Source organism: Mandrillus leucophaeus, unplaced genomic scaffold (genome assembly GCF_000951045.1).
Source record: "Mandrillus leucophaeus isolate KB7577 unplaced genomic scaffold, Mleu.le_1.0 Scaffold10, whole genome shotgun sequence".
Taxonomy (NCBI): Eukaryota; Metazoa; Chordata; class Mammalia; order Primates; family Cercopithecidae; genus Mandrillus; species Mandrillus leucophaeus.
Window position 1 is genome coordinate 1,007,036 of NW_012098098.1, and position 12,698 is coordinate 1,019,733.

At 44.1% G+C, this 12,698-nt stretch overlaps 1 protein-coding gene across 1 annotated transcript in view; it reads right to left on the reverse strand.

Moving 5' to 3' along the window:
* MBTPS1 (membrane-bound transcription factor peptidase, site 1) overlaps positions 1–12,698 on the reverse strand; it is a 62,232-nt gene that overhangs the window by 24,539 nt on the left and 24,995 nt on the right. The window contains exons 10-12 of the mRNA XM_011971284.1: positions 10,797–10,948; positions 7,578–7,739; positions 658–802 (exon numbers count right to left, since the gene is read on the reverse strand). Of these exons, the coding sequence (XP_011826674.1) occupies positions 658–802; positions 7,578–7,739; positions 10,797–10,948 (459 nt within the window). The remainder of the gene's footprint in view (positions 1–657; positions 803–7,577; positions 7,740–10,796; positions 10,949–12,698) is intronic.

Here is a 12,698-nt window from a genome sequence, read left to right on the forward strand (position 1 = left end):
GCACTAACAGACATTAAAAACATGCTACAAAGTTATAAAAAAAAAAAAAAAAACAAACAAAAAAAAGAATGAAATACTACAACTGGGCCTTTAATTATAGGCGCAAAATTGTATAGATGAAAAATCAAGTGTAATTAGCTGACTTAGGAGCCAAACTCAAGATGCCAAAGCAAAAAAGCAAAATTGGTTTAATTAATTTATGCCCTGACTTACTCTGTAACAGACTTAGGAGATAACAAATCACTACTTCCAACAGCTCTGGCACCCTAGACAGGGCTAGTTCCTTTTTTTTTTTTTTTTTTTTCCCTGACAGGGTCTTGCTCTGTCACCCAGGCTGGAGTGCAATGGCATGATCTTGGCTCACTGCAGCCTCAACCTCCTAGACTCAAGTGATCCTCCCACCTCAGCCTCCTATGTATCTGGGACCACAGGCACGTGCCACCATCCCTGGCTAATTTCTTTATTATTTGTAGAGACAGGTCTCACTTTGTTGCTCAGGCTGGTCTTGAAGTCCTGGGCTCAAGTGATCCTCTCTCCTCGGCCTAGAACTTTTCCTTTTTTTGAGTTATTTCTCAGCAGAAATAACTATGGCCTAAAGGTCTGGGCTGTGTCTAAGTTCACCATCAAGTCAGAGACCAAGTCAGAGAGAAGTTTCACCTTATCTACAATTCTTCCTGTGACTCCCATGCCGTTGAGGATGGTGACATTAACAACTGTCGGCATTCCTCCATAGTAGATGGGCTGGGAGCAGTAGGGCCACATGTAGGGACACTCAGTCAGATCTATGTAGCTGGGGCTCAAACTGAAATAAAGAATACAGTGTTAGAGTAGATCATATGAGAAAACTTCAATGAAGCAGCACAACTGTACCAGAAAGAGTTAACAAAGCAGACGGAGCTTGAGAAGGGCTTGCTTACAGGGCTGCCCTACGCTGGCATCTGGGGACTTGGCTCTGGAATGCTCCTGCACAGATAAGGCCTCTGTGCCAACCTGCTGTCTATACAGATAGTGCGATGTGCAGGAACACCTCTGCTTTTGCAAGTCTGGAGCTGTGGGAGTTTTGACTGGCAGAGAATGAGTATGTGACCAGCCCTAATGGAAACTTGGACTTGAGTCTCTAGAGGGCTTCCCTGGGCACAAACATGTACACATGTCAATGCAGTCTGCTGCTGGGAAAGGGGCCAGCTCTGTGAGACCCCACCTGGCAGGAGAGAGGGGAGACCTTAGGAAGCTGTGCCTGGATTTCTCCAGGCTCTCTCCGTGTGAGGTGTGTTTTTCCCTTACAGAGCCGCTGTGCGTCTTTGCTGTGCCACTACAATGAATCTTAGCTGGGAGTGTGACCACAGGCTGAGTCCTATGAGTCCTAAAGCGCCGAGCGTGGGAGAGGTGCTGGGGACCCCGACGTAATTTGTGTCAGAAGTGCTGACACAAGTGCTCTGGCAATTATGTTGGTTTCATGGTTTCCCCTTATCTGAACTGAGTTTGTGTTGGGTTCACATCACTCCTAGTGCAGCAGCGGTGTCAGCTACGCCCGAACAGGTGAAAAGACAGGCAAGAGACAAATGTTTCAGGCAAGACGTGACCCAAGACAGCCTCCCTGAGAGCACCAGGCATATGTGGATCCTGCTTCTTAAGCTGCACCCACGTGCAGTGGGCATGAGGCTCTGCTCAACTGCTTCACCTCATTACAGGAGATGCCAGCCTTTCTCAAACAGCAACTACAGTATAAGGAGTATTTTTTATTAGTTTGTAATAACAAAGATGTATCTGGGCCAACTGAATTGCTACATAAGAAACCAAATGGAGTATCTTTAGGGACACTGTGACTTTCACAGGCAGTTATAATCAACAAATATCATAGTTAAGTCATCTAAATAGATACCAGCTTCACAAATCTAAGGTTCACTAAAAAAGAAAAGGAAATAGGTACCACCTAGTTTTAAAAATCTGAATGGATTGGCCATGTGACCACAATTGTATGCATCAGCAAAGGTATCTGTTCTACCTGAAATGTGTTTGTAAACTTTGCTGGTAACTGTGCTCTGTAATCAGTTTAATTCAACTACTAATTCAACATGATTTAACTAAGAAATCATTATTAGCAAACAGAATTCAACATCATATTAAGAAAACAACACCGCAAAACCAGTGGGATTTATTTCAGAAATGTAATATGGGAAACTCATTAACATCATAAACCATATATACTAATAGGTCTAAAGTATTCATATGATTACCTTTCTAGATGCTGAAAAAGCCTACAAAATTCAATCCACAGTCCTGATGAAAACACTAAAAAAAACAGCACTAGACAGATCATCTACCAAAAAAAATACACACACACACACACACACCCCCCTACCTTAGGGATAAATCCAGCATCTTACTTAACGGAGAAACACAAGAGGCATTTCCATTAAGATTAGGAACAACAAAAGGATAGCCACTATCTCCACTGTTGTTCAACACTGTGCTAGAGATACCAGCCCATGTAACTAGACAGAAAATAATCAGCGAAGCCTTAAGAATCGATAAGGAAGACGTAAAACTATCTTTATTTCCATATGACAGGTTAGTATACTTGGAAAACCCGAGAGATGCAATAATAAAACTAACTCAAACAATAATTCAATTAGGTAGCAGGATATAAAATTAACATATAGAAATAAATCAACCAGTTAGAGAATATAAAAGAAGAGAAAACCCCATCTACAACAGCAACAAAAAGATTAAATACTGAAACTTACCAAGAAATGTGTAAAACCTATATGAAGACAACTGTAAAACCTCCTGGAAGACACACAAGACTTGAGCAAATGGAAACACATCCTTTGCTCTTAGACAAAATAACAGCACTGTAAAAATACTACTTCTAAGTTCATTTAAAATTTGATGCAACAAAAACTCCAACAAGCTTCTCTCATAGAATTAAGTAAGTTGATATGAAAATTCATATGAAGAAAACAAACATGTAAGCATAGCCAAGAAGGGCCGGGTGCAGTGACTTACACGTGTCATCTCTTTGGGGGCACTTTGAGAGGCCGAGGTGGGAGGATGGCTTGAGCCTAGGAGTTCAAGACTAGCCTGGGCAACATGGCGAAACCCTGTCTCTACTAAAAATAGAAAAATGAGCCAGGCGTAGGGGTGTGTACCTGCAGTCCGCCTACTTGGAAGGCTGAGATGGGAGAATCACCTGAGCTCAGAGGGCAGAGGTTACAGTGAAGCAAGATCATGTAACTACACTCCAGCCTGAGCCACAGAGCAAGACCCTGCCACAAAAAAAAAAAGAAAGAAAAAAGAATACTCAAGAAAACACTGAAAAAAAAAATGTAAGAGGAACTAGCACTAACAGACATTAAAAACATGCTACAAAGTTATTTATAATCAAAACAGTGTGGTACCAGTACATGGACAGACCAGTGGAACAGAATGGAAACCTCAGGGATAGACCTAATACACATGAAAACTTAACACATAATAAAGACAGTATTTCAAATCACTGAGGCAAAGATGAACTTTTTAATCACAAGAGCTTTAACAAATGGGTGGCCATTTGGCAAAAGAAAAAATTAGATCCATACTTCCGAACAATACACAAAAATAAAACTCCAAATGGATCAAGGAATCTCAAGTAAATAAAAGAAAGCAAACAAGTATTAGAAGAAAACATGGGTGCATTTCTCTTTTATCTACCTCAGTGCAGAAAAAGACTTTCTAAGGACTCAAAATCTAGAGGCATCAGCAGAAGAGTAACAAATGTGACTATTAAAAAACAACAACTGAATGGCAAAAACACCTTACATTAAGTCAAAAGACAATGACAAAGTGGCAGAAAAATCTGCAACATGCATCCCTGACAGAGGGTTACTAACCCTAATATATTGAGAACTCTAAAGAGGGGCCAAAAACCCCATTGAAAAAGAAATGAACAGACAATTCACAAGAAAGGTAAAAAAAAAAAAATAGCTCTTAAACACAGACTTAGGTGTTCAAACTCATTCATAAATAGAGAAACGCGAATTAAACAATACTGAAATACTATTCCTTACCAATCGGATTTGTAAAAGGTAACAAGTATGACAGAACATTCTGTCGGTGAGGCTCTGGGGAAACCGGCACTCACGCACACTGCTCACACAACACAAACAGGCACAACCCTTCCGCAGAGAAACAAAGCAATGCCTAACAGAGTTACCCAATGCTCTCAACGCTGACCAGCAATGCCACTTTACCTAACAGAGCTACCAGACGCTCTCAACCTGGACCAGCAGTGCCACCTTACCTAAGAGAGCTACTGGACACTCTCAATGCTGAGCAGCGTAAATTTTTAGGAATTTACCCTGAAGGAACACCTCCAACAAAACTAAGACACACAGGCCTGAGGTTATTCATTGCAAGTTTATAATTACAAAATACTGGAAACAATTTAAAAGCCCACATGTAGACAAGTAATGGCTTAAACAATTGTACATTCACAGGATATGATTGTGAAAAAGGAGGAGAATCTCTATGCACTGACGTGGAGAGATTTCCAAGATGTTAAGTGAAAAAAGCAGGATCCAAAAGAATATCCACAACGATGCTATCCTTCTATGTATGTGCTCATTTGTGGGGTGGCAGGGGCGGGGGGAAGGATAAACCCAAACCTGATGTGATCGTTACCTAAGGCGTGTGTGGAAGCCTGGTAGAAATAATGAGCGAATGGGAACTGACATGGTTTGGATGCTTGTCCCCTCCAAGGTTCATGCTGACTTGTAATCCCCAATGTTGGAGGTGGGCCTGGTGGGAGGTGACGGGATCATGGGGGCAGATCCCTCATGGCTGGTTTAGCACCATCCCTTTGGTGATAACTGAGTTCTCGCTCAGTTCAGACAAAATCTGGGTGTTTAAAAGTCTGGGACCTCCCCACTCTCTTGCCATGTGATGTGCCGGCTCCCCTTCACCTTCTGCCATGATTGGAAGCTTCCTGAAGCCTCCCCAGAAGCAGGTGCTGGCGCTATGCTTCCGGTACAGCCTGCAGAACCAAGAGCCAGTTGAACCTCTTTTCTTTATAAATTACCCAGTCTCAGGTATTTTTTTTATAGCAATGCAAGAACAAACTAACACGTCCTTAGAACCACAGTAATGTTTCACACACCCAATAAGTTCTAATCAATCAGGATGTGGGGGAAATCTAAAAAGGAATACAAATATGAATAAATGAGTCCAACTGTATTAAAAATAGACACCAAGGAAAGAATTAACCTAAGTAACTGAAGAAAACATTATAACTATATTCTGTAGGGCCAAAGATAATGATGCACTATCATAAATACTATATTTAAAAAATTCACAAAGACACGGGTTAGCAATTCCAAAGCTGCTCAGTATGTATATACTAGGACTAAGCAAATAAGTCAATATATTGTGGATAATGAGAGCCAGGCTTCTCACTGTTGGAGAATGGAGCTGAAACAGAGGTTTAACATGACCATCTCTGTAAACAAGAAATAAATAAATAAAGAGAAACAAGGAGAGGGAAAGGCTGGAATGAACACTGAGATACTGGGTGGAACCTGGAGGTGGCATTCCTCATGTTTCCAGTACATACACCGATAGGCAGATACAGAAGCAGGCGTGTGTGTCTGTGCACGTGTCCATACACTGCCCAGCTCTGTCTGAAGAGTGCAGTAACCACTGTGAGCACAGCAGCTGTGAGCACCCCGAGTGCCCAGGTCTTGGTGTCTCAATACCATTAGAACAGGCCATCAGGAAAGACTTGCTTGGAGAAAGAACTGATACCAAGGCTAGAGCACAGAAGTGCATGACAGGACATCCTGCGCTGCCAAGAAGACAGAAAGTGCTCAGAAAAGGCTGGACACATGCTGAAAACACACACAAGCCAACTAGACGGAGCTCCCAACAGCCAACTCTGGGACAATTTGAACGACCAACTAAATGATGATATTAATTACAATCCACAGAGTAAAATAAATATCTATGCTTCCATACTGATATAAAGAACTGAATAAATAAATGGGAGAGAAAGGACAGTTCTTCCTTCCAGCAGAGTTCCAGTTAATAAATACAAATGGAACGAAGGAAAAAGAAAATCATCATGTGTCAAAGTCCTCAGGAGTAATCACCAAAAGCAAGAACCATGAAGGCATGCTAACATGAGTGAGTGGAAGTATGTGAAGAAACAAGACCATCTCAAAACACGCCCCCATGAGACACTGAGAAGTCACAAAGGAAACAGGGGCTGCACAGTGGAGACATCTGGCAGGTGCCACCTCTGGCCCCACAGGGCCAGCAGCTCAGGTCTCCTCTACAGGAGGACACCTGCAGCTGCTGCCCTCGGGTCCCCACACGTCTGTGCCAAGCCCATGCTTCCCCCCTGGGGCTGCTCCCAGCCAATGACTAAGCACAGAGCAGGCACTAGGGCAGGCCCATTCCTGGGGGACACAGGACTCCTCCAACAGGCAGTCTGGTTCAAGGATTTCCCATGAGCTAAAACTTTTTCAGGCCTGTGTGAGCCTCTTCCTCCCCAGTTCTCCTAACTTTTCGGTGTCAGATCAGCACTGCAGTTCTTGCCTATTCCCACACCCTTCCCTTTATCCTTCAGAGGCCCTCACTCCCCACCAATCTTTTGAACATCTAATCCTAGCTTGGCGTCTGCTTCTTGGAGGACCCAGACTGACAGACCACATTAATCAAATGATGAAAATGAACACCACCAGTAATAAGATGAAGGAAAACGGAGGAACCATCTGTGATTAGAGGAAACTAAGAAGACAGGAAAATGAAATCTAACGTGGGATTCTGGACTGGATCCCAGAGAAGGAACCTGTGGGATGATGGGTAGAATCTGAATGAAGCCTGCAGGTCAGTCAGCAGAGCTACACCAAGGTTCATTTCCAGATTCTGAGGCTCATGCTGTGGTCAGCAGTGCTACCAAGATTCATTTCCAGGCTCTGGTGCTCATACTGAGGTTTCGGAAGATACTAAGGTTAGGGAAAGCTGGGAAGGACTTAGGGGTTCTCATGAACTATTTGTGAAACTTTGCTATAAATCTAAAATCATTTCAAAATAAAGGGTGAAAACAAAGCAGGGCACAGGCTGGACGGGAGCACCATGGGAGCTGGTGAGATGCATGTGGTCTGCAGGTGAATGACAGCACAGGGCCAGTGTTCATAGGTTAGTTTTAACAGCTGTACTCCAGTGATCTGAAACAGTGGCATCAGGGGAAACTGGGCAATCTTGTTACGACAACTCTCTCCTATTTCTGCAAAATTTCTGTAAACCTAAGATTATTTCAAGTCTAAAAAAGTAAACAAGCAAAAAAAAAAAAACCCAAACCACTCAGAAATCATTACTTTTAACCATTTATATTATAGATAACATCGGTAAGTCGAAAGTAGCTACCAGTTCTGCCAGCAGTACCCTGGTAGAAGCAGCAGAAAAACCTCTCTGAGCACCCCGAGAATTCTGTGCTTAGTCATCATTTTTTGTTTCGAGGCTTGTATCAGTGCAGAGGGAAAATTTGCCCAGAGCCCAGTGAAGGAGAGAAAGGCCCATTGGCAGGATGGCGCACTGACCTTGCCTGTGGCTTGTAGCTGTTGAGGATCTGATAGGCTCTGAGCAGATCGAGCTTGCCGTGGCCTTGCTCAAACATGTTGACCCCGGGGAGTCTCCGGGCTGACGCAATCAGGGCCTGCTTCATACTGGCAGGATTCACCAGCTCACGCTTCTGGACTGTGCTGGAGGAAAAATCAAGCATTTGTTCATTTTCTCTCAGTAAACGGATGAAAATCAGACCACTGAAACCTAACCTACAAACGTGCACACGAGAGGCCTGCAGTCTTGTTTCATATCTAACGGGTGCTTGTCTGGCACAGCCTGTGTGAAAGCATGAGAGCGCACTCATTTCTGTACCTGCTCCAGGACTGACTGCTCCGCAACCTTCTACGGGACCCATGGGCTAGGGTCATTTATGCTAAATGCACCAGTAGCACGTATGTTTCTGATAATTCAACTGAACAACCACATAGGTTGCAGAAGGCATGAATGTGTAGGACGTCCTGACTCCTCAGGGGAGGGGAAACCTGCTGGCCACAGAAAGAAGATGCCATGGGACACCGCCTGGCTGGGAGGAAGAGGAGCACACTCAGATCCTGGGGAGGGGCCACAACACAGGACTGGCAGGAGGCACAGGTCTGAGTGAGGACCGCTGCCTCCAAAGCCAATCCTCACCTTTTTGTTTCCAAATTGGGAGGCTTGTCTGGGACGAGCCACCCTGATGGACGCAGAACGACGCAGACCTAAGGCCACCTTCAGTTTCACCATAAGAATGCATCTGAACAAGCTTTAACACACAGTGTGACCTGGCTAGGAACTCAGCCTGGTGATACTAACATTAAAACATCTATTTTTATGTATCTATGTATTATAAATACAAGTCAATTTTAATTCCTAAAATTGAGGGGGGAATATCAGTACGCAAAAAAGGAAAACTTACTCTCCTAAGTTCCTAAATATTTGTATGTGATAGTGGTTGGTCTTGGAGTCTAGGCAGGTTTTCTAAATGGGAAATCTGACATAAGAAGACGAGATGAAGCAGAATTAGTTTTTAATGACAGAATAAAAGAACTGCTCAAAGCTACAGGTTAACAATCTTCCTCCTCTTCCTGCCTATAAAGTGAATTCAAGGGTTGCGTTCCACTGCCTTTCACAGCATCATCAGGCTGGAGCTCAGGAGGCCCGCCACTGCTGCCCGGCTTCTATTATGAGCGACTGTCACATACAGAGGTGTTTCTGAATGATCACGATGGCATTTTTATCTGCTGCAGTGAGATGATGAGATTGAAAGGCTTCCTTGTTGCTGAAAATATCTGTACTTAAAGAAGCTGCCGGGAAAAGGAACAACCCCTCGGCTGCCCGCTTACTCAACAGCAGAGAGCTGATGGGCTCAACGGTGAAGGCAGAGCCCTCACTTCCCGCTAACAATCATGGCGTGTAGGAGAAATGAACCAGTATTTTCTGTTTCTAGAATCAACAAAATTAGAAACAGGAGCCCTAACTGAGTCCTCTCCACCTGGCAAATACCAGGGTGCAAGCAGGCCAGGTAGCCCACTATCCACCTTCCCTCCACTCTGTTCCTCACTTGATGTAACACTGGAGAGAGGAAAACAACTGGAAGAGAAGACAGTGTTTCCAGCAAGCACACGGTTATTCTCCAGAGGCCAGTCTGGCCAACGTCAACATTCTCAAGAATTTGGCTCCAAACTGTAAGGGAAGAACAGAGAAAAGGGGAAAGAGATAGATATCTACCCCCTTTTTTGGTAGAGATGGGGTCTCACTATGTTGCCCCAGCTGGTCTCAAACTACTAGCCTCAAACAATCCTCTTGCCTTGGCCTCCCAAAGTGCTGGTATTACAGGTGTGAGCTACCACAACCAGCCCAATATCTAGCTTTATTAAGGATTACTAACAAAATAATATCTGGCATTAGAAGCTAAAATCAATATTCAATTTACTTAAAGAGAATTTAAAATATAAAGACATTTAATACTATTAGCCTATATTAATTTTTAAATTAGCATAGAATAACTTCCAAATATGCAGAGTTTTGTGTGTTATCACAACACTCAACTAAAACTTCATCTAAATAGAAGAAGTACAATTTATTTTGGGGGAAGATACAGTGACAAGATAAATGCCAGCCCCAAAGACTTCTTTTTATAACTGAGAGTAAGGAAACACGAGCCTCCGAAGAAAGTGACAGCATGTGAACATCAACTCTGGTCTACTCGCTTGGAGAACTTTATTTATTGATTGGCTGATTGAGACAGAGTCTTGCTCTGTCAAACAGGCTGGAGTGCAGTGGCGCGATCTCAGTTCACTGCAGCCTCCTCTTCCCGGGTTCAAGCAATTTTCCTGCCTCAATCTCCTGAGTAGCTGGGATTACAGCCGCCCACCACCACGCCTGGCTAATTTTTGTAATTTTTAGTAGAGATGGGGTTGCACGACATTGATCAGTTTGGTCTTGAACTCCTGACCTCAGGTGACCTGCTCCCTCAGCCTCCCAAAGTGCTGGGATTACAGGTGTGAGCCACTGCACCAGCCTCTTTGAGAACTTTCTTCCAGTTTCATTATCTGCAAGATTAAGTTCCAGTCACTAAGCTCCACTCCAACTGCAGGAGATTCAGTGAGACAAAGCGGAGTGGTGACTGTCAGTCCCTGGCGGGTTTAACATCCTTAGCTACAGAGAACATTAAAAGGTGAGTCCCTGTCACAAAAACAACAAATGGGTAACACTGAGAAGATGGATGTGTGAATTCGTTTCACTAGAGTAACCTTTTTCCTATCTGTATGTATCCCATAACATCATGTTGAATATCTTACATATATGCAATTTTTTTTTTTTTTAAAGTGAATCCCCAAGGAAACGGAGGATATATGGCAGGGACAGATCTTACTTTTTGTTCCCTGCCTGATACATACACTTGCTTGGATATAAAAAGCACACTTCTAGCACATAAATGGGATATTAGAAAACAGAACACAAACAGAGAAACAGGTATTTTGCCTATGTTTACTTGAGCTTATAAAGTGTGTTCACATTCAAGTCATCTAACTATCAAAGAAGTGACTCCTACTCTTTGCAGAGATGAAGGAGGAGAGACAGAGCAAGGCTGTGAAGGGCCTAAGCTCTCAAACCCAAGTCAGGGCAGAAGTAAGACACAACTCCTGCTCTGCTGGCACCGAGTGCCCTTGTCCTGACGTGGGAGCTACTGTTCTCTGGGGGGCAGCACTCACCTCACTAATAAGGTGACAGCGCCTGCAACCACTGGAGAAGCAACACTGGTTCCTGAGAGGGCCCGGCACCCCCCTTTCACGCCGGAACCCCGCACGCCAGCACCATAGGTGACAATGTCAGGTTTCACGCGACCGTAGCCTCCTGGTAGCTCCTATGAATAAAAGCAGCTTGGTTTCTATGTCTCATACTTTGCTGTACAGCCACATGCAGTTATGAGTGAATCAAATCAGAACAGAGATATGGGTTACACAGCATAACCTTAGGAAGGTACTGGTTTTAGTCTGAAATTCACTCCAGGCCGGGCGCAGGGCTCACACCTGTAATCCCAACACTTTGGGAGGCCGAGGCAGGTGGACTGCTTGAGCCCAGGAGTTCCAGACCAGCCTGGGCTACACAGCAAGACCCCCATCTCCACAAAAAAAAAACACAAAAATTAGCTAGATCTAGTGACACAAGCCTGTAGTCCTGGCTACTCAGGAGGATCACCTGAGCCCAGGAGGTCAAGGATGCAGTGAGCCGTGATTGAGCCACTGCACTCCAGCCTGGGCAATAGAGTGAGATCCTGTTCCTCTCAGCCCCCGCCTCCAACAAAAGAGAAAAACAAACAAACAAATTCACTACAATACAGAAAATAAGCTTAAATGATAACATAGAAAGTAACATTTTAAAAATATATTTTATAACAACCAGAACAACGGCAAAGGCATAAAGCAATTAAAAGATAAGTATTTCAATTTTGCTGACATGCCAGACTAGAAAGCGGACACAGGCTTATCACCAAGACCAGAAACCGGAAAATGCTTTATCTCTAGATAAGTTAAACTTAGAAATATGTTAGAAAAATTAGAAAATTAAAATGTAAAAAAACCCAAACATGTTTCTTTACAAGGAAAAAAGTACAAGGTATGAGTGGATGTTTCAAATGGTTGTAAAAGGGGAAATAAGAAACCATTGAGAAGGAACAAGATAACCACCCGACTAACTTGGGATAAGGTTTTAATAAGTACTCGCTTAAGCTTCTTAAGAATTGGGGCAAAACAAGAAATATTCCGTCAGAAAACATGAGACCAATTTGAAGGGAAGGCCAAGGACCGGGGACACACACACTGGGACACTGAGTGAAGGCACCCTCCACTGCAGCTGTGATGATGGAGGGACACTTCTCAAATGCCATTAAAAAGCTGGTTGGTGATGAAGGCCATGGACGTGACATCTCGTCATGGTTCGGTGAGAGCGTTTACACGGGGAGCTGGGGACAAAGTGGCGGATGCAGTTTCCTAGTATCTGGCAGCACAAGGAACATGCTGAGGGAGCATGGATGGGAGGCCATGCAGCCTGCCCTGGACAGACTATCACATGAGAGAGTGGTCCCCAGCCAACGCGTCAGCTCCAGGAAGAGGCATGTGAGTGTGGGAGGCGGGGACCCCTGGTGAGGCTGAGTGGCGGGGACGCTAGGGGCTGACACTGTCACAGTACAAAGGCTCAGGTTGAAGGCACAGTACAAAGGCTATCCCGTAAAGTGCTGCAGTGTGGACGAGGCCCACAGTGTTCCCAGGCAGTTGGGAATCTTTGCAGGGACTTATCTGAGGCCTCCGAGTGTGACACGTGAAGTTAAAGCAAGGAGAGATGCTCTGACCCTGAAGAAAGCGAAGGGCGGGTGCTCCCCTCAGCCACCGTGAGGGCAAAGGTACACAATTGCTGTTCTGCATGAGCATCTAATTTTTCATCAAACTTTGACAGGTAAAGGTGGGTGAATTTGCTGCATAATTAAACCCCGAACAGCTGAATTATTAACTGTAGCAGTTATTTTGAATTTGTCCAGCTACATGCAATTGTTTCTGGGTTAGCAGAGTTGATATTAAGCTGTTCTCAATGGCTTCTCCAACTTCTTAAGGCCCCCC